Source organism: Pogoniulus pusillus, chromosome 16 (genome assembly GCF_015220805.1).
Source record: "Pogoniulus pusillus isolate bPogPus1 chromosome 16, bPogPus1.pri, whole genome shotgun sequence".
Classification (NCBI taxonomy): Eukaryota; Metazoa; Chordata; class Aves; order Piciformes; family Lybiidae; genus Pogoniulus; species Pogoniulus pusillus.
Window position 1 is genome coordinate 10,926,243 of NC_087279.1, and position 23,230 is coordinate 10,949,472.

The 23,230-nt window shown below is 60.3% G+C and overlaps 2 protein-coding genes across 4 annotated transcripts; both read right to left on the reverse strand.

The window, feature by feature from the left end:
* Positions 1-51: 51 nt before the first annotated feature.
* On the reverse strand, positions 52-7,459 carry CAMKV (CaM kinase like vesicle associated). Its single transcript, XM_064156452.1, has 11 exons — positions 7,288-7,459; positions 4,098-4,206; positions 2,838-2,969; positions 2,682-2,756; positions 2,465-2,603; positions 2,266-2,386; positions 1,805-1,880; positions 1,587-1,723; positions 1,426-1,504; positions 1,244-1,331; positions 52-1,053 (listed from the first exon to the last, which is right to left on the reverse strand). The coding sequence occupies exons 2-11, from the start codon at positions 4,190-4,192 to the stop codon at positions 754-756; spliced, it is 1,242 nt and encodes a 413-aa protein (XP_064012522.1). The 5' UTR covers positions 4,193-4,206; positions 7,288-7,459; the 3' UTR covers positions 52-753.
* A 6,518-nt stretch (positions 7,460-13,977) lies between these two features.
* MST1R (macrophage stimulating 1 receptor) lies at positions 13,978-22,434 on the reverse strand. Of its 3 annotated transcripts, XM_064156447.1 has the most exons (21): positions 22,332-22,433; positions 20,499-21,806; positions 19,156-19,344; positions 18,950-19,075; positions 18,702-18,872; positions 18,354-18,523; positions 18,086-18,263; positions 17,855-18,000; positions 17,580-17,741; positions 17,200-17,293; positions 16,869-17,096; positions 16,641-16,787; positions 16,407-16,566; positions 16,237-16,329; positions 15,907-16,158; positions 15,746-15,826; positions 15,464-15,645; positions 15,280-15,389; positions 15,005-15,170; positions 14,791-14,927; positions 13,978-14,711 (listed from the first exon to the last, which is right to left on the reverse strand). In XM_064156447.1, the coding sequence occupies exons 2-21, from the start codon at positions 21,717-21,719 to the stop codon at positions 14,441-14,443; spliced, it is 4,284 nt and encodes a 1,427-aa protein (XP_064012517.1). In that variant the 5' UTR covers positions 21,720-21,806; positions 22,332-22,433; the 3' UTR covers positions 13,978-14,440. The 3 variants fall into 3 exon arrangements, with proteins under 3 accessions (XP_064012517.1, XP_064012515.1, XP_064012514.1); XM_064156445.1 differs by having other exon boundaries at positions 15,907-16,329; positions 17,855-17,958; positions 22,332-22,434; XM_064156444.1 differs by having other exon boundaries at positions 15,907-16,329.
* Positions 22,435-23,230: the final 796 nt, after the last annotated feature.

Consider the following 23,230-nt stretch of genomic DNA (forward strand, 5'->3'; position numbering starts at 1 on the left):
GCGGCACCCCGGGCCCCACAGAGAGACAGGGCAGGCGGCGCTGGTGCTGTCTCAGTTTGTCCTCAGCGGGATCTTTATTTGCCAGAGATACAGCGTGGGGTGGGAGGCGGGCGTACGGGGTGCCGGCGGCAGCCGCAGGCAGAGCCGGCCCTGCAGGCATGCAGCTGCGAGGGGGGAAGCGGGGAACGGAGAGGGGTAGGCACCGGGGGGACACTACATTTGGGATCCTCCAGATATGAGGCATTAGGGGGGGCCGTGTGACTACCCCCTGGAGGGGGGACACTGTTGCACCCTCGCCCCCTCCCTCCAATGTGCACTCACACATTCCCCCCCCCCCCGGGGCCCCGGGTCGGAGAAGGGTGCCGGGGGCCCCCTCCTTCCCGCGCAGACCCCCACCTGCAGTCCCGCACATGCACGCGTGTCCCAGGGGACCCCGCACGACAACCCCCAAGCCCTGCGGAGTGTGACCGGGGGGAACTGCCCCGTATCTCTGGGCATCCCCGGGGAGAGGGGCGGTGGCAAGGGACAGACTGAGAGAGCAGTGGGGGTGCGGGGGGTAGACCGACCGGCAAAGCCACCGAGGGAGCCGGGTGGAGGGCCGGGGGATGCCGGGGAGGACGGGCTCCATGCAGGGCTCTGCCCCGCGGCCGACTCTCCGTCGGGGCACGTAGAAAAGAGGGTGCAGGCGGGGGTGCGAGGGGGGGACCATGCCGGGGGCTATGTACAGAGAGGGGGCATGAGGACCACCACCGCTCAGCCGGTCTGCTCGCCTGAGGCCTCGGTGGTGGCGGCAGCGGCAGTGGTGGCAGCCCCGTCCCCGTTACACGTGGTGGCAGGAGGCGTGGCGGGGGCCGGGGGCTGCGCGTCGGCGGGCGGAGTGCTCGAGGCCGCGGGGGCCGCAGTGTCCGTGGCGGCGCTGGCGGTTGCAGCGTTGGAAGCGGCGGTGGCGGCGGTGGCAGCGGTAGTGGCAGTGGTAGCGGCCGGGGCCGAGGCGGTCTCCGTCTGCTCGGGCGCCCGCAGTCGCTTCATGAGTGTGGTTACTCGCACGGCTTTCTGTGGGGAGAGGCGGGGGCCGCGGGGTGTGGGCACTGCTCTGTCCGTGGGCCCCTCACAGAGGCTTCGGGTCCCCCACCAGGATTGCCTCCTGATGGCTAGCAGGGACGCAGGGACTGGCAGACCCATCGCGATGGGGAAATGGGCTCGGCTGAGTGGGGAAACTGAGGCACAAGGACCCCACACTCACCTTCCACTTGGCACGGGCAAAGTTCTTCTCGATCTGGGCACAGACACCATCCTTGATGTTCTTGTCGGAGGCGGCGTTGCCAGAGATCCTGGGGAGATCGGGAGGGGTGAGCAGCACCCACCAGCACCAGTCCCCCCTCCACTCTGCCCCTCAGCCCCACTACCACCACCTCCAGCCCATACCACTCGTGGGAGATGGCCTCCTCAGCCGTGATCCTCTGGTCCTGCTCCACCTCCATGAGGCGTGTCACCAGCTCCTTGGCTGGGGGTACAGAACACGGAGGTCACCACCAGGGGGGAATAACGTGGGAGCCCCGTGTGTGTGTCCCTGGCATGGGGCTCACCTGCCTGTGAGATGTCATCCCAGTATGGCGGGTCAAATTCATAGTCCCCTGCCAGGATTTTGCGGAAGAGGTTCTTGTCGTGGTTCTCATAGTCATCCTCATCTGCCTCCTCATAGAAAGGGGGGTTTCCGGAGAGGCTGGGAGAGAGAGCAGGAGACTCAGCCTAGCCCTCAGCCCCCAGCCCACTGTGGCCACCCTGTCCCTTGTCCCACACTCACAGAATGTACATGATGACACCAATGGCCCAGCAGTCCACCGGCCGGCCATACCGCTGCCGTCCCACCACCTCTGGAGCTGCAGGCGACAGGAGAGCAGCCCTGCTCCGGGGTCCCCACCCCCCAACTCCTCACCCTTATGGTGATGAGGAGTTAGAGGGACCCAATGGAAGCACCCAGGATGAGCCTTGGGGTGAGGGAGACTAAGAGGGACCCACCAGGAACACCCAGGATCACCCCCTGGGGTGGTGGAGAATGGGAGGAACCCACTGGGAAGACCCAGGGTCAGCCTTGGAGCGATGGGGAGCATGAGAGACCCACCAGGAGCACCCATGACCATCAGGAAGGACCGAATGGAACCCCCCCAGGACCCCCTAGGGTTGTGGGGAGCATCAGAAGGGACATGCTGGGACCTCAGCAGTGCCACCCACCCTTGCATGCCTGCCCAGCTGGCTCTCACCCACCCAGATACTCAGGGGTGCCGCAGGGCTCTTTGATAAGCCCATTCTCCAACTTGGCCAGGTGGAAGTCACTGATAACGATCTTGGAGTTCTTCAGACGGTTATAGTACACCAGGTTCTCCAGCTGACAGCATGAGGGCCATGAGTTCCAGGGCACAGGGCATGCAGCCCCTATAGGTGCTCCCATGCCACTGCCACCCACCTTAAGGTTCCTATGAACGATCTTGAGTGAGTGCAGGTAAGCCACAGCCTCCAGCACCTGCCGGATGACGTTGCTAGTGTCCTTCTCGGAGTAGTAGCCCTGGTCCAGGATCCAGTCGAAGACCTCCCGGCCAGTGGCCCTGCCAACAGCAGCTTTGATGAGACACCTCCACAGCAGGGGCACCCTCAGCCAAGCCCCTTGCAAACCCCAAACTTACAGCTCCAGGAAGATGAAATACTCCTTGCGGGTGATGTAGACATCCACCAGCTGCAGGATGTTGGGGTGTTTCACCCTACAGAGAGACAGGGGCATGGGGCAGGGAGTGTCTCCACTTTTCTGGCAGCACAGGAGCCCCGCCAGCCTTGACACTCACATTTTGAGGATGATGATCTCGTTTTTGGCTGCCTTCCGCACTTTCCGACCATCCCGCTTCAGAAACTTCTTGCAGGTGTACAACTTCCCTGTCGTCTTCTCCTTGGCCCGGAAGATTTCGCAGAACTCCTCCCTGCAAGGGTGCCCACAGCTGTCACCCCACCAAAGACTGCCAAATTCAGGGAGCTTAGGTGGTCCCTAGGCTCACCCTCTCAACCCAGGAGAGATGCTGTGGAGTGGGCAGAAGCTGCGGCTAGAAGCAGTCTCCGTTGCCAAAGTGGAAAAATAAAAAACAAGGGCAGTAAGAAGAAACAGATGTGGAATAAGCAAATTGATAAGGAAGGGAGGAAATGTGCTGATTAAAAAGTCCCCTTCCTATGGCAGGTGGAATAGGACCCATCATGACGCTGCCTGCGCTGAGGCAGAACAGTAGTATGCTCTGACTTCCATGTGAGCGCTGTGGTTGGGAAGAAAGAAGAGGGGATCATTGCTGCAATATTTTTGTTCTATTATTAATGGAGTTTGAGCCCATCAGCTGGGCTTGAACTGCATGGGAGCCTCCAGCATCAGTCTGGCAGAGCCTTTGGCTTTCCAATCCCCTGTTTGAGCTGAAATCCTCATTAGTGTTGCCTCTGATGCAGGGGAACTGGGATCTGTGGGCTTTGGGGCCGGTTGCAAGAAGAATGGAAAAAGGTCTGAGAGCATTCTAAAAGGTCCCCACCACCATCCACCATGACTCCACGAGTCATAACCCATGGCCAAGTGGTTCTAGATGTTCTGGAGACCAACAGAAAAAATTCTGGTGCATATTTTTGGGCCAAACCACTCTCAGTGGATCTGAGGACTTCATTTTGTGGATCACTTCCAAATGGTTTCCCCAACATGGCAATGGAATTTGAGGGGAAGCAGCAGCACTCCACTTCCCTCCAAGTGACAAGTGCCCTTTCCTTTGCTGTGCCACCTTCCCAGGGGAGCTGGGACTGTGTGGAACTGCTGTAAGCCCACAGATCTTGGGGGAAGAAGAAAGGGATACAGAGAGCTGCCTGGCTCTCCTCCGAGCCAGCAGTGAATACCCCCCGGCACCCACCTGCGGGAGGGAGCAATTAGGGGACAGTTAATGCTAAATGCACCCTGCCCGTCCCAGACGGAGTCTGGAGCCCTGCAAGCCCCCGCAGGTGGTATGGTGCCACCCCCCAGCCTGGTGCATGCAAGCAGTTAGGGTGCTTGGGGCACCCCCAGGGCCAGAGAGGGACTAACTCACGTTTTGATGACCTGGCCCAGGTCATATCTGTCGGTCACCTCGGACGGCTGGTTGTAATCTTTCTTGTCTCCCAGCGTCACACAACCAAACGGCATCGCAGGGCCCGGTGCTGGCAGGGCAGGGAGAGGCGGTGAACACCCCAGCACCGCCTGCCCCCTTAGAGCAGCGTCAGCACACACACACACTCCCCCCCGCCCCGAGCCGCCCTAATTAACGTAAACCCTGACGAAGCGCAGCGGCTGCTCCTGCTCCCCGCCTGCCGCAAGCCACCATATGCCCAGTCCCACCGATGTGTGTCCATCCCCGTGGCACTCAGTCTCTCTGTCTGGCCTCGGGTCACTAGTGCCAGCTCCTCCAGCCCTCGTTTGTGTGCCATTGATGAAGTTGCCAGCGCTAGCACAGAGCACACACTGGAGAGGCAAGTAAACGCGGACCGACCCTTTCCTGTTTCTCAGCCCAGTTTTGCCATAGGGTGATATTTCGGTAGGTGGTTTCCCCAGGTGAGGAGTCGTCACATATCATCATACATGCAGTGAGCGACACCAGCCTCAGCTCCCCATCCCCTGCCAGCCTGGACAGTCCCACCACAGCAATGGTCATGTGGGCACCGAGGTTTGGCAGTACCAGACAGATGGACACTGCAGTTTGGTGGTGCCAGCCCTTCTGCCACAAGCAGCAGGTAAAACACTGGCTCCAGCATGCTTCAGCTCCTCTAGCCTTTTAGGAAGTATTTTTTGCCCCTTGCTTTCCTATTGGGAACCCTTTGAAACCAGAGCTTCCCAGCAAAAACTTGTTCCCACTAAATGATTTTTTTCTCTTTCCCACCCCGTTATTGGGAGGAAGTTTCAACTAACATTATTTTCTGGTGGCTCAAAGGGAGAAAGGGCTGCCTGAGCCCCGCCAGCCCTCTCAGACAGGCCTGAGCATGACCCAATGCCAGGATGCTGGCACGATCCTGGAGGCACCCATTTCCCGCTGTTAAAGCTCCTGAAACACTATGCTGCACCATACCATGCTGTACTGTGCCAGTAGTGCTGAGGGCCCGGCAGCACAAGCTGCGGGCAGGATGGCAGCGCGGGATGCGGGAGCCGGCATCGCGGGTACCCAAGCTCCGAGCCTGTTGCTATGGCAATGGGAGCTGGAGATGCAGAAAGCGGCACATCCTTCGGAGGGGGCAGGGACAGGCAGGGACGGACAGCACCCGACCCACCTGCGGGTGCATGGTGCTGGCTCTGCTGCATGGGACCCAGGAAGATGCCAGTCGTGCCTGCAGCACCCCGGGCAGGCACCTAAGTGCTCTCTGGGGTCCTTGACCCTAAATGTGAGTGGGACGTGGGTGCAGCAAGCCAAAGAATGGGGGGATGCTCCTTCCTGCCTCCATCCCTTAGACCATGTCTGCTGGAGTGATGTCTACGGAGTGGGTGCACCCAGCTCACATGACACCTGGGCACCTTCTGCCAGGAAAGCCCACATCGGACAAGAGCATCCATCCTCAGTCCACCGAGGGTGAACCCACTCCCAAAAGAGAAGCAGAGCACCCATGGAATTCCCTTCCCTGCACCACAGACCAAGGGAAGCTTTCCAGCCCACATTCAGCTCATCCTGACAGCTTCCCAGGCAAAGGTGCTGCCTCTCACTGCTGTCTCCCCGTGCCACATGATGCTGGATCTGACATGTCACAGTGCCCAAGCTGAGGAGGTCAAGGGCTGTCCTGGCAGACATTGGCATGGTGGCAGGCTTGGTGTCGCAGGCCGGCAAAGGCAGGGCTGGCCTGCAGGCAGGTGGGCAGGCTGCCAGTGCCGGCGGCATAATGCCAGGATTAGCCGGGAAGGAGACCCGGGTGGGATGATATATTGGGATTTTATTGCTGCCTCTGCGAGCGCTCAGCTAATCTGCACTCATAAAATTAGTTCCCGTTGGTTTAGCAGGCACCCATCATGCCAGGGCTGAGTACCAGCACCCTTCCTTGCTCAAGGCTGGTCAGCACACCTGAGGTATCCCACAAGGAAGTCTGGAACCAAGCCCCACGTCGGTGCCAGCACCTGCACCCCAAGGGTGAGAGCATCCCTACTGTGGTAGGGGCACCCAGGCAAGTGATTTACAAAGAGGTGAGTGCTGGCTCTCCGGGGTGTTAGGGAGGGGAGGTTAGGTACTGTGCTGGCACCTGCACTCAACCAGTCGTGCCCCCCTCCCCCCTCCAAGCATCTAATTTGGGAGCAGAAGCAACAGCGGGTGTAAGACAATAGCGGAGAAGTGGGTGGCCGGGTGCGGACGGAACAGAGGGATGACGCAGCCGTGCAGCCCTCCCCGGCAGGGCCCCCCAGCACCCCGAACCCCGGCTCTGCCCCATAGTGTGGGGTGCCACCAGTCAGTGCTCCATCACCTGCCTCGCTTTCACCTGCAGTCGCCCTGGACGTGTCTTGCACGGGGGGGATCTACAGCCATCCTGCCCCCCCCCATCCCAGGGGAAGAATGTACCGGGGAGGGGCACAACGTAGGGGTACGGGATGGACAGAAATACGGATGGTGCGGGCAGCGGGCAGACAGGGGGAGGCGGAGGAGGCTGCGACAGCCCCACGATGCCCGTAGGAGCCCCTGGGCTGGGGCTCGGGCAGCGGCAGAGGCAAGGCTGGGGGAAACCTTGTGGGAGGAGGTGCAGCCCCGGACCGGGCACGGCAGGGGAGTGCTCGGCCGGGGCCGGCCCGGAGCGATGCGGCAGAGGGACTGCAGGAGAGCGGGGCAGGGGCCCGGGAGGGGATGCTTGCGGCACGAAGATCCCCAGCGGCTCCTGCCACAGGGGCAGCCAGGTTCTTCGGGCTCTGCGCTGGTAGCGGGGGCGGCCCCGGGGGAAAACGAGCGGGGATGTGCAGAGGGGAGCTGGGCTCTGGCAGCTCGTCAGCGCCCGTCGGGGATCGAGATCTGCGGGTCGTGGGACGCCGGTGGCGAAGGGGCGGCAGGAAGGATAGCCGTCGGGGAGGACATGGCCCCTGGCACGGCCCCGCCGTAGTGTCCCAGGCCACCGGGATGGGGAGGGTGTTCGGGGAAGAGTTAGGGGCCAGCCCCGGCCCAAGAAGCGCCAAATCCTCGCAACGCCCCCCACCCCGGGCTCAGTCCCCGTTGCCCACGGCCCGGCTTGGCCCGGCTCGGCTCGTTCCGGCTTGGGGCAGTCCCGGCGCGGTGCCGCGCTCACCTGCACGCCTCTCCGACCGCAAAGGGGAGACGCGGCCCGGGGCCGCCACTCGGAGGGGGCCGCACGCCCCTCCCTCCCGCGCGGGGCCGGTGCAGAGCGGAGCGGAGCCGAGCCGAGCCGAGCCGTCGGTCCGTCGCGGCGCGGCCCCGCGCGCCCGGCGCGGCAAGTTGGGGGGGGCGGGACCGCGGGGCCCAGCCCCCATCCAGCCCCGCCCTCCCCTGACGTCACCACCGAACTTCGAGCCCCGCCCGTCGGGGCACCGGTGGGGACGGGGCGGCCGGGACGGGAACCGGGGGTGGAAAATCACCGAAACCGGTCTGGGATACTGCCGCGATACGGGAACGTGGTGGAGTGGTATGAGATGGAGTGGGGTTGATTCGATGGTATGGGGTGGGATAGGGTGGGGTAGGATGGGATGGAGTGAATGCTAGGATGCGAGGGAATGGATTGGATAGGATAGGATAGGATAGGATAGGATGGCATGGGAGAGAGTGGTATGGAGTGGATAGAATAGGATGGAATAGAATAGTGTAAGATGGGATGGGACTGGATGAGATGAGATGAGATGAAATAAGACGGGGTGGTGTGGAGTAGATGTACTGGGATGAGATGAGGTGGGTTACAATGGGGTAGAATGGGATGAAATGAGAGAAGGTTATTAGCAGTGCCAAGTGTGGACTCAGTGTCAAGTGTCTGTCTCCTCAGGACACTAAGAGGTGCCGTGAAGCTGTAGGTGGACGCGTGGCCCAGCATCTACACTGTGATCCTGTGGGAACTGGGCAACTTCTCTCATCCTCCTTCTGTAACTGCAGGACCAAAGGCCCTCCTCACTCCCATGTGTGCAGGGACTGTCTGTGCCCCATGACTTGGGCCAAGAGGCAAAAAAGGGCAAGAAATTTGCCACCTTGATAGCCTTAGCACTGGCCACAGCCCAGAAGGCACAGTAGAGTCCCCATCCCCTTTGCCCAGCCCTAGAGCACCTCACTCCTCATATAATGCAGCCATGTGTACAGAACCTCCCAACAGCTGTGTGCTGGCATTTGCAATCCATATGGTGCCACTTCCAAGCTGCAACCCTCTCCTCTCCCACCCCTGCACCCGCCAAGCTCCAGCTCCCCCAAACCATCCAACCTGACTTGTCCAGAGCTGTCTTCCTCTTCTATAACTCACAGCCCTCTGAGCCAAGGTAGGGCAGGCCCAGGGAAAAGGGGCAGGAGGGTCCCATGCCCCAAACCAGCATCTCCTCTCTGCATGCAGGGAGAACAGCCAGGACCCCAAAGCAGAGGCAGCTTGGGGCACTCCCTGCATCCATCTCCTGCATGGCACAGAGCCCTGCAAATCCCAAGCCCACTGCCACCCACATGGGGTAATTGACAGTACGTAGAACTGAGGAATTAGCAGGACACTGTAGTTGGAGCTTCTAATCAAGAGTTTAATCATAGCGGCTGGCAGCAGCATGGCACAGTTATTAATCTCCACACCTCGCAGGAACCTGGAGAGTAACTCACAATTACCCAGCAGGCACTCGGCATGGCCCAAGACTGCCTGAGGGATGGGCAGTGGTCCTCTAGCGCCCCCCAGCCTGCTTTGTGCTCATCATCTCCTGGTACTAGCCTTCTGCCCCAGCAGGACTGCCACAGTGTCCTATCACTGTCTACCCAATCCTCTCCTGGCCTTGGCTCTCATTCAAATCTTGGGCCATTTTGTGTCCCATTTTGGGATTTTGGTTCTGCTGAGCTCAATGCCCGTTTGTTCCCTGTGCCCTGCCCCACTGTCCTGTGCACTCACCAGTCTGTACTGACCACTCTGTGCACCCACCACTCTGAACCTTCTTCCTTCTGCATCCACTGCCTCAGTGCACACACTGCTTCATGCACCCACTGCCTCATGCACTTGTGCACCCTGTGTACCCATCACTATTCCCACTGCTCCACAGTCAGCCTCACAGTGCAGGGTGGCATGGCTAATTTAGGGTGACATTTTCCACAGGACCCCTGCAGGGAGCAGGCTTTGTGGAGGCTCAAGGTGATGCTGCCAGAAGTGGGACAACCAGGTGATACCTCTCTGCCTGAGGTATGGGGACACATGGAGTGGAGGGACACCTGACTGCACCTCTTTGCCTGTGGCAGGGGGACATGGGGTGGGGGACATCTGGCCTTCCCCCTCTGTCCCAGGCAGGTGCAGGGGCTGTGGGGCCAGCCCAGCCTGGCAGCCTAGTGATGGGGCACACACAGTGGGGTGCAGTGGGGGGGGTTCAGTATGTCCGTGACTTAAGCACCACGTGGCACTGCATCCCTGCGTGCTCACCATTGCCATGGCAACCGCCAGGCAATCAGAGATAATTGTGTGTTGGCCTGGCAACAGGGCCAAATAAACCCCATCTCTCCTTTCGGGGGGCTTCAGGGAGGGTAGACACAGAAAAAGGGATCACAGCCACTGATCACTACTGCTGGTCCTTTATTGAGGTCAGCGGCAGCAGGGTGGTGCAATGCTGAGACCACCCTCACCATGGGCATTCTGTGGCACCCATGTGCCCTGTAAGGTGTCAAGGGAGGTGGCCACATCCAGGCGGAAGGTGATACTGGGCAGTGCGTAGCCTTCCCACAACCTCACTGCATGGCACATGCTGCACTGAACCCACCACCACCACACCAGCAGTGTGGCCGCAGGAGTCGGCAATGAGCAGGGCAGCACCCGCACGGCTGGCATCACAGAGCTCTCCAAGGGCAGCGTGGCCACTTTCTCCAGGTTGACAGTGGGGAAAAGTGGGGCATCTGCAGATAGCACTGTCACTTCCTTGGGGCAGACATCCAGCTCCCAGTAGATGTCCCTGGTAGAAGATGGGGTACTACAGCTCCTACAGCCTGTCCCAGTTGGTGACCAAACTGTAGGTGAGGGTGGGGCCACCCTCCATCTCCCTGGGTGCATCTGCCTGCAGCTGCTCATTGCTGGCCAGTCTGCTCCTGGTGTGACTTCTCCCTGTGTTGATGATGATGGGACATGAACACAAAACACAAAGCCTTGCGCCTCTCCACCAGCTTGGCCTCTCCATAGTCTCTCTGGGGCAGTACTTAAAGTTGTGGGGACCAGGGCACAGAGAGGCTGCTTAGGGTGAGGAGTTTCACATGCAGATCTCTTGCTAGGAGAGAACCAGCCCCCAGGCAGATGCCTGGGATGTGGCTGACACAAGTCCTGACCAGGTGCTGAGAAGGGGCAAGCCACCTAGGCCCAGGGCAGTGGCTGTTTCAGAGGCAGAAAAAGCTGTGTCTTTGAGGCTGGAAGACTTTGGACTACATAAAGACTCCCTAGGGGCCAGCAGAGCTCCCCAGGATCCAGCAGAGGTCCCAAAGGGCTACCAAATCTCCACAAGGGCCCCATTAAAGCTCTCCAGGGGCAATCAGAGCTCCCCAGGGGCCAGCACAGCTCCAGGCAGATATAGAAGGATCCTGGGTTATGCAGCTGCCCCCAGATGTGGGTGACAGAATCAGGTGGAGAGGACAGGGCTGGCGGCTGGAGTGTGGGGTGTCTGGGTGCAGGCAGCCCCCCTGCCATTCTCTGGCATCATTAGCAAAACTTGCTGCTTTCTAAAACTGGCACGGCCGCCGCTCTTCACGCCTGCTCCCCGCCGCGCCGGCAGCCGCTAAAAACAGCTCGGTGCTGCCGACTGCCTCCTGCCACCTCTTACCGGGGCGGCTGGCGTCGGGGACCACCACTCTGCTCAGGCACAGGTTTGGCCGAGTTTTGCTTGTCTCCAGTGCAGTCCCCAATCCGGTTGCCCAGGGTCTGCAGCGGAGGCAACAGAACAGGTTGCCCACCTAGGTGTAACCCTCTGCCTGCACCCAGCCTTTGCACCTGCTTTGCCACAAAGAGCCTAAAACCTCCACTGGTGCCAGGTGCCGTTGCGGCAGCACTGGGAAAGGCTCCTGCAGCATGTCCCCGGGCGCTGCCAGCAGCAGGACTGTGGCTGGCTCTGCTCGTGTCCCCGCAGCCCCACGCACGGCCACTCATGTTTTATAGATGGCTGTGATTTTAATAATTAATCCCTGCTAACGACAGCACTTTCCCCAAATAAAACATTTAAAGTGCTGTGTGTGCAAGGCGTGTTGCTGGGGTGGGATGCTGGCTGCTCTGCCGCAGCCAGGGTGAGTGGGCATGGCATGGCACGGCATGGCACAGCATGGCACAGCATGATGCAACATGGTACAGCATGGCATGGCATGGCATGACTGCACATGCCCACAGCACCACCAACCACACCCAGCCATGCAACACCTTCAGGTGCCACTTACCTTGTGCCCACCCTTGGGTACCCACCTGGGTAGCACCTCTGAGACACCTCCCAGTCAGGGCAGGAGTGGTGAGCATGCTACATGACATGCCATCCTGAGAGGTCACCCTGCCCTTCCCCTGTGTCATGGTAGTGTGCGCAGCACTAGTGCCCATCCTGCCTGGCAGGAGTGGGCAGGAGCGGGCAGGAGCCTGCAGGAGCAGGCACTTGCCAGCCTGCAGCACTGAAGGCTGGGTGCTCGCTCCTCACCTCCTGCAGCGTAATTAGGGCAGGATAAATTCGTATTAGCATGAAATCTGTCATCTCTGCGAGCACAGTTGTGGTGGGGGGAGCAGCCAAAGGCAGGGGCCCTTGTTATGTGCCTTAACCACACAAGCCTCGTCAACTAACGAGTCATTGGCTGTGCCACTGCACTGTGAGGCAGTGGTAGCCCCACTCCCATGGTGTATCCCTGAGGCCACCACCCATGTCATAGAACAGCTTGGCACCCATCCACCACCCAACTACAGCCTCAGGCAGCCACCCTGCCCTGTGCTGAGGAGGGCAACACCAAAGTGCCTGTCTGGCTAGCCATCCATCTATCGATCTATCCATGCATCCATGCATCCATCCATCCATCCTTGCATCCTGGCTGCTGGTGGCTCCCCAGCTAATCATCTTGGCTGCACTCCCAGCACCCAGCATCCCGAAGCACCTCCAGTTTCTGATGCAGCTCTAACAACCATACAGTGTCAGGCCCTTTCCATTACCACAGCAGCTCGGCAGCATGGCCAAAATGGAATCAATTTGCCTCACAGTGACAGGGCCAGGACCTACAGTGGGTGTCCCAAAGCCCCAGCCAGGGGAGCAGCATGGTCCCACTACGGAGAAACAGAGGCATGCTTCTAGCAGACCCCTCTGACTGTGGGATGCCAGCACCCATTCATGCTAAAAATACTCTGGAGGGCAGAGCGGCAGAGCAGTGTAGGTGCGAGGTGCCGGCGGAGACGGACAGTTTGGCTGATGGGAGCTGACGCAGCCCCGGGCTCCAGCGCTGCTTAATGAGCAGCCGAGGCGGTTTTATTTAAAGCCGGTGCTGTGTGGCTGGCCCCGGACTGCCGAGTGGAAGTGGCCATGGCCGCGGGGACAGAGCATGTTTCAACACCCCTTGCCCAACCTGGATGTACCCTGAGAATCCTCTGTCCACCCACTCAGCCATCTGCACACCGTGCCCTCATCCTGAACTCTGGATGTGTAACCAAGGCAGCGATGCCCATCATCCATCCTCTTCTCTTTTCCAGTATTTTGTTCTAAGGCAGTTTTGCCCCAAAACTGGAGTGGAAGCATCCTCCTCATCGGGATGAGCTTCTCATAGATGTGAGAGAGGCAACAGGAACAGAGAAAGCCAGTTCATGTTGGGGGCAAACCAAGTATTGTTAGGCGGGTGCTCAGCTACTCTCCACTCCTAGGCAGTCTCCCCGCTCCTGGGCAGTCTCAATGTCATCTTATGGGCATGTTCTGGAGCTGCCCTGACAGCTGCACTGTCCCCTGCACTGGCAGCAGCTGAAGCAATTAGGATGCAATTAAGTAAGGTTGGTAATGATATCACAAGGACACTGTGCAAGCAGGTAGGGTGGACAGCGATGCCCAAAAGCAGGCAGCACAGAGGGATAAGATGGGTTAGGTGCCACTGTGTCTGCCAGTGTGATCACGTGGCCTGTGCACCATCGTCCCATGGGCAACTCAGTGACAGGGACGCTATAATCCCATGCTCTGTGCTTCATTACACCAGCATCACTGTGATCCCATGTCCAGAAATCCATCACTTCAGGAGCATCATGATCTCTGGGGCACTGTAATCCCATGCCCTGTGCACCCATCCTGCTGTGGTCACAGGGGCACCATGACCCACAGTCCCAGCAGAGGGGTCCCAGGGGCACCACCAGGCTCTTCCCAAGAGCACAGTGCTCCCCGTGCCTTCTCATGCACCACTGTTCACTGTAGCTTTGCAGTGGGATGGGTGCCTTGAGCCTACCCAGCTGGCACAGCTGCTGGCAGAACCACTGGGGTTATACTTAGCCACGGCTCAGAGAAGGAGGGAAATTTTTAGGAAAAATGTTTAGTGCCAGCATCACCTCCTGGGCACCTGAGTCCCCCTCCAAGTGCAGGGGGCTGTGGGTGGGGGACCTCGGGTGCAAGGTACAGCCCTGGTGTGGTGGACACAGGGATGGTGTCCAAGGTGGCCATGCCAGCACCGGTATGAAGGTGCCCTCCCGTGGCTGGTACGGGAATGGTGGGTGCGCCCTCACCCAGATGCCCCTGGAGCAGTGGGTAGGACCTGGGGCAGGGACTTTCATACACAGGGACAGGGGTGCTGCCAACACAGGCACAGCCCCCCCGAAAGACACAGTCTCAGCCTGGAGAAAAATATAATTAGGTTTTAATGAGTAGCTGAGGGGCTGAAACCCCCTCGGGATCCGTGGGTGGGATGGTCCACCCCATGGCACCTGCTGGGGCTGAACTGTGGTCCCACAGCAGCACAAAGTGTTATGGGGCCGAGCCTGAGGTCTTCAGCACCCAGCTGCTGCAGGACTGAACCCCAGACCTCACAACACAGACTCATCTGTGAGGTTGAACCTCCCAGTGCTCAGCCAGTTCAGAACAGAGTCCCACAGCACCTCATGGTGTGGGACCAGTCATAGGGAGCATCCAGCATGGCCTGGATGTGAGCCATGGGAGAGCACCCCACAGCACCCAGCTGCCTCCCAGCACCCATCCCATAGGGAGGGTGTCCCATAGCACCTGGTTGCACACTGCATCCCTCCTAGGGAGGGCATACCCATGGATTATGCAGGTCCAGGAGTCTCCGTTGTGCTGGACACCCCATCAGCACACACTTGTGTCCTCCTCTTCTTCCTCTTCTCCCTCTTCCTTCTCCTGTTCTTCCTCAATGTCCTCATCCTCATCATCAAGCAGCTGCCCTGATGGGGCAGGAGGGAAGGGGGGGCCATGCTCCAGGTTGACATAGGTGACAGCCAGGTTAACGTAGTGCTTGCCCTCCAGTGTGGCCAGGATGTGCTCCAGCTTGCCCACCAGCCCCGTGAAGGATGGCCTCTCCTCAGGTGCCGGTGCCCAGCAGCTCAGCATCACCCTATACCTGTCACAACATGCCTATCAGCACTGGCAACACCCCAGGCCAACCCACCACCACCCTGCCATCACCCAGCCCCACTCACAGGGAATCGGGGCAGTGGGCAGGCTGTGGCAGACGTCTCCCCCTCAACAGGTAGCGGGCCATGTCGTAGGGGTCCACCCCGGGGTATGGTGATGCCCCCCGTGTCAGCAGCTCCCACATGAGCACCCCGAAGGACCACTGTGGAGCAGAGAGCCACCATTAGGAGTGGGCAGGAGGGATGAGGGTCAGGAGATGGGGATGGGCATTGTGCCTACCACGTCTGACTTGGTGGTGAATTTTTGAGTCTGGAGGCTCTCCAGTGCCATCCACTTGACAGGCAGCTTGGCATGGCGGTGCTGCTGGATGCTGTAGTACTCCTTGCCAAAGACATCCCGTGCCAACCCAAAGTCAGCCACCTTCACTGTCAGTGTCTCATCCAGCCTGTGGAACATCATTTTAGGGATCATGGGGAGACAGCAACTGCCATGCTCATCCTCAGGCCCATGGGGTGACCTCCTGGTGGAGGTCTGGTGGGCATGGCCACACTCACATGCAGTTCCTGGCTGCCAGGTCCCGATGCACAAACTTCTTCTGGGCCAGATACTCCATTCCCAGGGCCACTTGCAGTCCAAAGCTGATAAGGTCCTTCAGCGTGGGACTCTGTAGGACAGTTGTGAGAAGAGTGACCTTGGCCCTCCAGTGCCCCTGCCCCTTGCTCCAGGGTACTCCCCTACCCGTTCCTTGGCACGGATGAAGTGGCGCAGATCCCCGTGGCGCATGTAGGGCAGGACAACGAGGGGCAGCCCATGGCGGGGCAAGCACACCCCCAGCAGTGAGAGCACCTGGGGGTGGTGGAAGCTCTTCATGAGGATGCCCTCACGCAGGAACTCCTCCACCTCCTCCACGTCCGTTATGCCTGCCAAGAGCAGAGCCATAGGGCACCCTGCCACCATGCTGTGGGACCACACAGCAAGACTATGCCACAGAACTGTGCTGTGGGAGCACGTGCTACTCACGGTGCAGGGACTTGACAGCACAGTGGATGTCCCCCAGCAGTGGGTCCATGTAGGTGCCATGGTAGACACTGCCAAAGTGCCCTATAGAGACAAGTGGCATGAAGCTGGCACTGCATGTGGTGAATGGGTGATACCACAGCCAAATCAGTGTGTGGTACCACCTTTGCCGATGACCTGGTGGCGGTGGGTGATAAGCCGCTCCTCAGGAATGAGAATGTCCTTCACTTCCTCCAGCAGCTCTAAGCGCAGATCCTCCAGGCAGTAGGACGTGGTCCTGAGCAGAGGTACGGGGGAGCCACCACCCACCACACCGGCACCAGCACTTGTGCCAGCACTGGCACCAGCACTGGCACCAAGACCAATGAATCGTGCCCGAGGCCCCACTGGGCTCGGACTGACCACCGTGGGCAGCACTGCTGGGACAGGCAGAGGCAGGGTGAGAGCTGGGTAGGTACCCAGCACTCCACCACCCACCAGTGACAACCACTTACCTGACACCTCTCTATAATCGACACCAGCACGTTGGGTGGTGACTGGGGTGTTGCTGTGGCCAGACTGCACCAGCAGTTCCAGGTTCTCTGTCCCTGCAGGCAGTAGTAGGGTGGGTGATGTGGCAGGGGGCTGGGGGGGCAGTGGGGTGCCTGACGATTGTGGCACTCACCCTTCTTCTTCCTCCAGTGCCAGCGGAGCAGTGCAGCAGCCAGGATACAGCAAACCAGGAAGGTAATCCCGATGCCCAGGGTCAGGCTGGTGGCCAGGTCCAACGAGGTGGCAGCTGGCAGCACCCAGCCCAGCGCCTTGCAGTCTCCATTCACACAGATCTAGGGGAGCAGAGCCTCAGCAGGAATAGGATAGGGGACACCAGGGTGGGTCTCCAAACCTGAGGGGTGCCTACCTCCACGAGAGCCCCAGCCGAGGGCAGGCGCAGCTTGCGGGGGAGACGACATGTCACCTCATTCTTCAGCACATTGGGGTGGCAGTCCTGGCCCCCCACCGTCATGGTGATGTTCATGCACTTGGCCACAGCATCCAGCCCCAATTGCTGCCCAGACACAGCACACTGAACCTGGAGGTTCCGATGGTGGGACCCTCCAACCCAAGCTCACCCTGATGCCCCACGTACATGCACCTCGATCTCATCATCGCCAGGTTTGAGGCGGAGGCGCCTGCCCTCCTGCTCCAAGGGGAATATTTTGGGCTGGGGGTAGTAGCGGAGGCGGAAGAGCCAACGGTCGCTGGCACCATCCAGCAACACGCTCAGGTTCCCTGGTGCTGTCTCCACATTGCTCTCGAAGGGGAAAGGTGGGCTGTGGCACAGCAGCTGTCCTGCTGCTCGTGGGCCCTCGCACTCCTGCAGGCAAGGGGATGCTGCACACTGGCATAGCATGGTACCCAGGGAACAGGGGTGGGCAGGGCAGGGTCAAGGGACAACACTCTCCTGCCCCAGTGCTTACTGTGGCTTCAGTCCTCACACTGCTGGCTTCAAAGCGGATCTTGGCACGATACACTGAGTCCAGGTGGGTGCCGGTGATGGTGACAATCGAGCCCCTACAGTGGGCAGAGATCAGGGCCCCGGGGTGCGCATGGCCCCCAGACGGTATACGGTCCCTGAGGTGCACGTGGTCCCCAAGGGGCACACAGTCCTTGGGGTGCATGTGGTCCCCAGGGTACACATGGTCTCTGGGGCACATGTGGCCCCCAAGGTTAACACAGCCCCTGGGATGCACATGGTCCCTGGGGTGCATGCAGTGCCCAGTACCTCATCCAGCCCAGCTGGGGTGGAGGGGAGGCCAGGGCTGTTTTCCTGCCAGCATAAGGGAGCCCACACACTCACTCATAGCTGCAGCTTGGGACAATGGCTGAAACGAAGGGGTCAGGGCGGTACTGGAAGGGCATGGGTGCCAGAAATTCCTCCCCATCGATCCACAGGGCCACTCTGGTTATGCCCAGGCCACCAGCAGCAGGTGTTGTGCACTGAATTGCCTTGTCGCCCTGCCTGGGGACACAATAACAGTGGCTGAAGAGGACACTGAGACCACAAGGAGATCTCCATGCCTGTCCTTGTGCCAGGGACCCCACATGTCTGGCAGGGGCAGGACAGAGGCGTACCTGGGCTGCCCAGCCAGAATGCATTCAGAAGTGTTGATCATCACCCGCCAGCTGCTCCCTGCTGAGAGGTGTGTGCCATGGAGTGAGAGGTGGGTGCCACCACCCTGGGGGCCAAATGGAGGGTGGAGGGTGCTGACACGGGGGTCCTGGGTAGAGATGGGGACAGTGGGGTGGGTGAGCCAAGTCCACCCCTCACCTGTGACACAAGTGACCACCAGTGTAAGGCCTTACCACAAAGAAGAAGCCATTGAGGGTGGCTGAGCCACGGACGTGGAAGCCAGAGGGTCCAGCAGGTTCCTCGACAGTGAGCACCACATCAGCTGAGCCCACTCTTGCCATCGGGCCCCCTGGCTCCAGCTCGCACACCAGCTCATCCACAAAGCCCTTGTGGCGAGAAGTGGGCAGAGATCTGTGGGTTGGTGATAGCAGTCAGCCTCAGACAGAGAGCTATCCCCAAACCCCCCACTGCTGCTGTTACCCACCCAGCACCACCATGCACCTGTGGCTCCTGCTCTCCTCTGGCAGCACGGTGCAACCTCGCTGTCCCACCAACACCTGGTACACACCGGCTGGTCTGTGGCTGGGGTCAGGGTCCAGGTGTGAGCGGAAGGTCATTCCACAGAGTGTCACCCGTGTCCGGCCCCGTAGTGGAGCAGTCCGAGGGTGGAACTGTGGGAGAGGCATCAATGTCTCCCTGAGCCCCCAATCCTTGAAGTCACAGGTCCAGAAAGCCCCTTCTCTGAGGTCTCTGGATGGTGCAAAGTTCACATCACCCATTTGCCACCTCCCTCCCCACTTGAGCACCCAGGAGATGTGGGGAGCAGAGGGGAAGGTGGCGCAGACCTACGTCAGTGAGGACGGGTGGGCAGCTGTCCTGGACCCAAGGGCCAGCACACTCATGCTGGCGAGTGCACCCATCCCCGCACCAGCCGCAGCCCATGAAGCGCTCAGCTCGTAGGCAGCGCTGGCATGTGGAGAAGTGGCGGCAGCCAGGGCCAGTGACATTCAGACGCCACACCTGAGGACAGAGAGTGGAGACGAGTGGGGAACGCAAAGCTCAGTGCCCACCCTCTGCCCCTCAGACTCCCCACTTACCTTGGTGCTGGCAGCAAAGAACACCGAGTGGCTCTGCAGCCCCATGGCACCTCGCACTGGCCCTGGCTCCCCCAGGGAGAAGTTGGCCAAGGTGAGGAGGTAGGAGCTGGAGCGCTGGAGCACCATCTGCCATGGGGCAGAGCAGGGTGAGGAGCACACCCCATGTGCCACAGGGAGCACCCACCCTACCCAGCCATTGATCCCACCTGCAAGATGCGCCCCTCAGCCGTGCCCAGGTGGGCCACAGTGACGTCTCCCAGGGCAGTGACGAAGATGGAGGTGAGGAGGACACCGGCCAGTTGCCTGTTGAACAGGTCCACCTTATGGGAGGCGGCAGGGATGAGGGTGGGCTGGTCCCAGCAGCTGGTGTTGACCACTGCAGCTGAAAGGTTCACCTGTGGCCAAGTGTGGGGTGAGTGCCTTGAAGCTGGCCCTAGCATCCCAATCTTCCCACAGCCTTCTGGGTGGGCACGAGCTCAAGCCACAAGATATTTTGGGGAGCACTCAGTTGCACAAGCTCCCTCTCCAGGCTGGGAAAATTTGGAGGAAAGAACATATCCGCAGCCCCTCCCGCAGGCCCCGCACACGCAGCGTCAGATCCTGGCCTCCCATCCCACTGCATCTGGATGTGGTTATCTGTGCCAGTACTACAGGGCGTGGTCCCCAAAGCCAGCCCTCCACAACATTCGAAGCTTAGCAGGGGGCTGGGCTTGAAGTCGGACCCCCGGAACCAGGGCATCTCCACTAGTCCCCCATCAGTGCTCAGAGCTGGGGGTTCCCTCCTGGCTGGCCGTGCCAGCAGCATGTGTCAGCAACAGTGAGCACGTTCCACGTGGGAAGAGGAGGGGATTTGTCTGCACCTTGCCCCACTCCTGGCTGAGAATGCCCAAGCTCATGTCATGGTTGCTTGCTGGGACCCTCCCTGCAGAGAGGATCTTGCCCAGGCACCCACTCGTCCCCATCCCAATTGTGCCTGGGCTTGTTCCTGGGACACGCTGTTCCTGCCCTGTGGCTTCATCAGACAAAACCCCGGTGACTAAACCACACTTCCGCCTGTGGTTTATTTGCCCAGAGAAGGCGTCGGCTCCGGGGCTGAGGGGGGGCAAGGTGGGAGTGGCCAGGTACCCCAAGTACCCTGAGTACTGAGGCCCTGAGTCTTCCCTGTCCCTCACAACTAGTGCAGGGGACGGCCACTGTGGATACAGCCACACTGAGGACTTTCAGCCCAATGCACAGCAAGCAGCCGTGTGCCCATGTGTTGGGACATGAGTCTGAGGCACCCAGCTCTGATGAGAATAGGGAGTGGAAAGCAACCATATCCCTGCCAGTACACTTACTCCTCAGTGTGAGCAGGGCTGGTGATGCAGAGTGGGCAGTGATGGGCAACTGGTGGGGTTGACTCACACCTGGGCAGTGCCACTCTCCCTATGCATAGTCCACCTTCCTGTCAATCCAGCTTTACTAGCACTTCCCAGCATCCCAGATCCACCTAATCACGTCCCAGCCAATTCCCAAGCTCCCCCAGGATGGTGCAGGGTGAAGGACTCACATTATGTGGGCAGTACTCCACTGGCTGGAAGAAACTGAGCCCTCGCAGCAGAGGCTGGTGCCCAATGCCACAGCACTTCTCCATGCCCTCCTCTATGGCCTGGTTGATGAGGTGGAGGGGGAAGGCACAGACAGCTGAGTCCTCTCGTGGTACCCAGCTCTCTGGATGGCTCTCAGCAAAGGCACCAAAGAGCACCATGTCAGTATCACTGATGCCGAGGTCACGAGCCAGGCGGGCACCAGGGCGGGCAGCATGGGCTGCCTGCAGCACATTGTAGGCGACATCCCTTTCATCATCCTCTTTGCCACTGCGCCGCCGTCGCCGTCGCTTGGACTCAAAGCGGCAGTCGAGGACAAGCTCACGGTAGTGGCGGAGGTCACGTTCATGGGTGCTGAGCCGTGCCAGACGTGTATGGTATGCTGCAGAGCCTGGACGTTCTGGCTGCACCATCAGGAAGTAGATATGGTCCCCACCAGCAAAAGAGTGCACGTAATGGATGGTGTAGTTGTCCTGGTATTGGGGCAGTACTGTTAGCCACTGGTAGTCATCCGAAAAGCCATCCAAGGTGCCCTTCAGCCTGCGAATGGACACTGACTGTGGGCTATACTGTGCTGCCACACTACTGTTAATGGTGGAGCCAAGGTAGAAGAAAGAGGCATAGGAAGTGGCCACTACAGTGGCACTGGTCCCCAAGGGGCTGGTCACGCAGTCAGGACAGTATGCAGGGCTATTTCCTCTGGCTGAGTACAAGCAGTGAGTGGTCCCGATGGCCACCATGCCATCCAGAATCTCCAGCTGGTGCTGGTAGCAGAGTCCATGCCGTGCTGTGCCACAGCTGTACAGCCACGGCTCCATTGGGTCCAGCAATAGCAGGACATTGTCCATGTCCTTGGGCCCATCCACAGTAGCTGGGCACAAGTTGCAGATCTCACACTCAGCACTGTCCACTGGGCCGGTGACAAGGACGGAGAGGAGATGCAGCTCGGGACTCGCCAGCAGGATACGGTTGCGGACAGCCACAAAGACGGCAACTGGGCCAGTGGCATCGGTGAAGATGGCAACGTTCTGCACGGGGCTGCCAGTGTTGAGGCTGGGCAGGGTGTAGGGGACAGAGAAGTTCCTGGTGGAGCTGTAGGGAATGCGAGGACATTGCCAGGCACTGGCGTCCAGCAGGGTCAGGGCAAATGCCAGCAAGAGACACAGATGACATGACAGCTCCATACTGCACAGTGCTACCGGGTTGGGGCTATCACTGGTGCCCAGCACCGAGCAGGGTTGGGATGCATGACAGAAAGGTCACCATCACATCTGCCAAAATAAAAGAGAAAGAGCTTTTACTCACTGCGGTTAGGCGAGGACTCCATGGCTGCACGTGATGCAGGAGGTGCCAAGGCCCCCTGAAGCCAGGCAGTGTTGGGTGCTGCCAGGGGAAGGGTGGGCACCACCAAACTTCTTCCCGATACCACAGGGAGGTGGTGAAGTGAAGCTCTGCATGGCAGAGGCGGGGGGAGGGGGGGGGGAGGGGGAGGGGCAAATCCTGCTTATTGCCACCTCCCAGAGCCTTGCCTGTCCCCCGGAGGCATCCTTGTCCTGCAAGACCCACGCTCCGGGGGACCGGCATGGGGGCCCCCGCCAGTACCTCCGGCGACAAGGATCCCGAGGACCTCCTGGGGGTGGGGACCCCTGCCAGTCTTCGGGACAGCAGTAGGGACAAGGGATCCCCACGGGACTGGGACAAGTCCTCTGCCAGTCCCTCCGAGGGCAAGAACCCCGACGTAGCCCCAGATCTGCCTCCTCTTCCCCTGCACCCCCGCCCCTGCCGCCCCAGCTCACCAGCTGGAGTGCTCCCCGGATCCGGTTGCGCTCATCCGCCTCTCCCCGGAGCCACTCGATCCGGTGCCAAGCGGAGCAGGGCGGCGGGGAGCTCACCTGGGCGCTGCCGTGCCAGGCCGTTCCGTGCCAGGGAGGAGTGGGGCCGCGACCGGCCGGAGCAGGCGGGACGGGACGGGGCGGGGCGGGCCCAGGAGGGGCGGGCCGGCCCTGCGCCGGGCCCCGCGGGGATCCTCTGGGGTCGGCGTCGGCGCACGCAGCCCGGTGGAACAAGTTGCCCTGGAGGGGAGCACCGTTCCGAAGTGCTCAGAGGGTCGCTGGTCACCCTGGGGGTACGAGCTTGGGTGGGCACGGTGCCCCGGAGAGACACGTCTGAGAGCTGGGGTCGATTAGATAACAGGGTGCAAGGCTGGCACAATGCCTCTGGTGCCTGCTACAGCCCGGTACCAATTGGGTGGCTATCGGAGGGAGGGCTGGGAGGTGGCTGCCAGCAACCCGGGATTGGAATAGAGTCTGGGCACGTTGGCTCCTCTGCTGTAGCCTCCAGCCCCGTGCCAGGGGTGGCACAGGGGTTCTCACCACCCTGATACATGAAATTGCGGCTTCCTTGGCATCACACTTGCCCCTCACTTCCAGGCCTTCCGCGGGAATACGGCAGGTTCAGCGAGGAGATTTCCAGTGGAGGGGCAAAACCAGGGCCAAGGCAGCCACAGCTTTGCGAGGGGAGCTTGTGAGGTTAGTGCTGTTTCATGCATTCTTTGTCCCTTGTCCCTCTTCCCCCGCCTCAAGGGCTGCCTGCAGAGGCAGGAGCTGCCAGCGCTGCGAGGACTTAAACCTTTCCCCGAGATAAAGGAAGACGCCTCATAGCCTGCTACCCTGACGACGGGGCTGTGGGTCCCAGC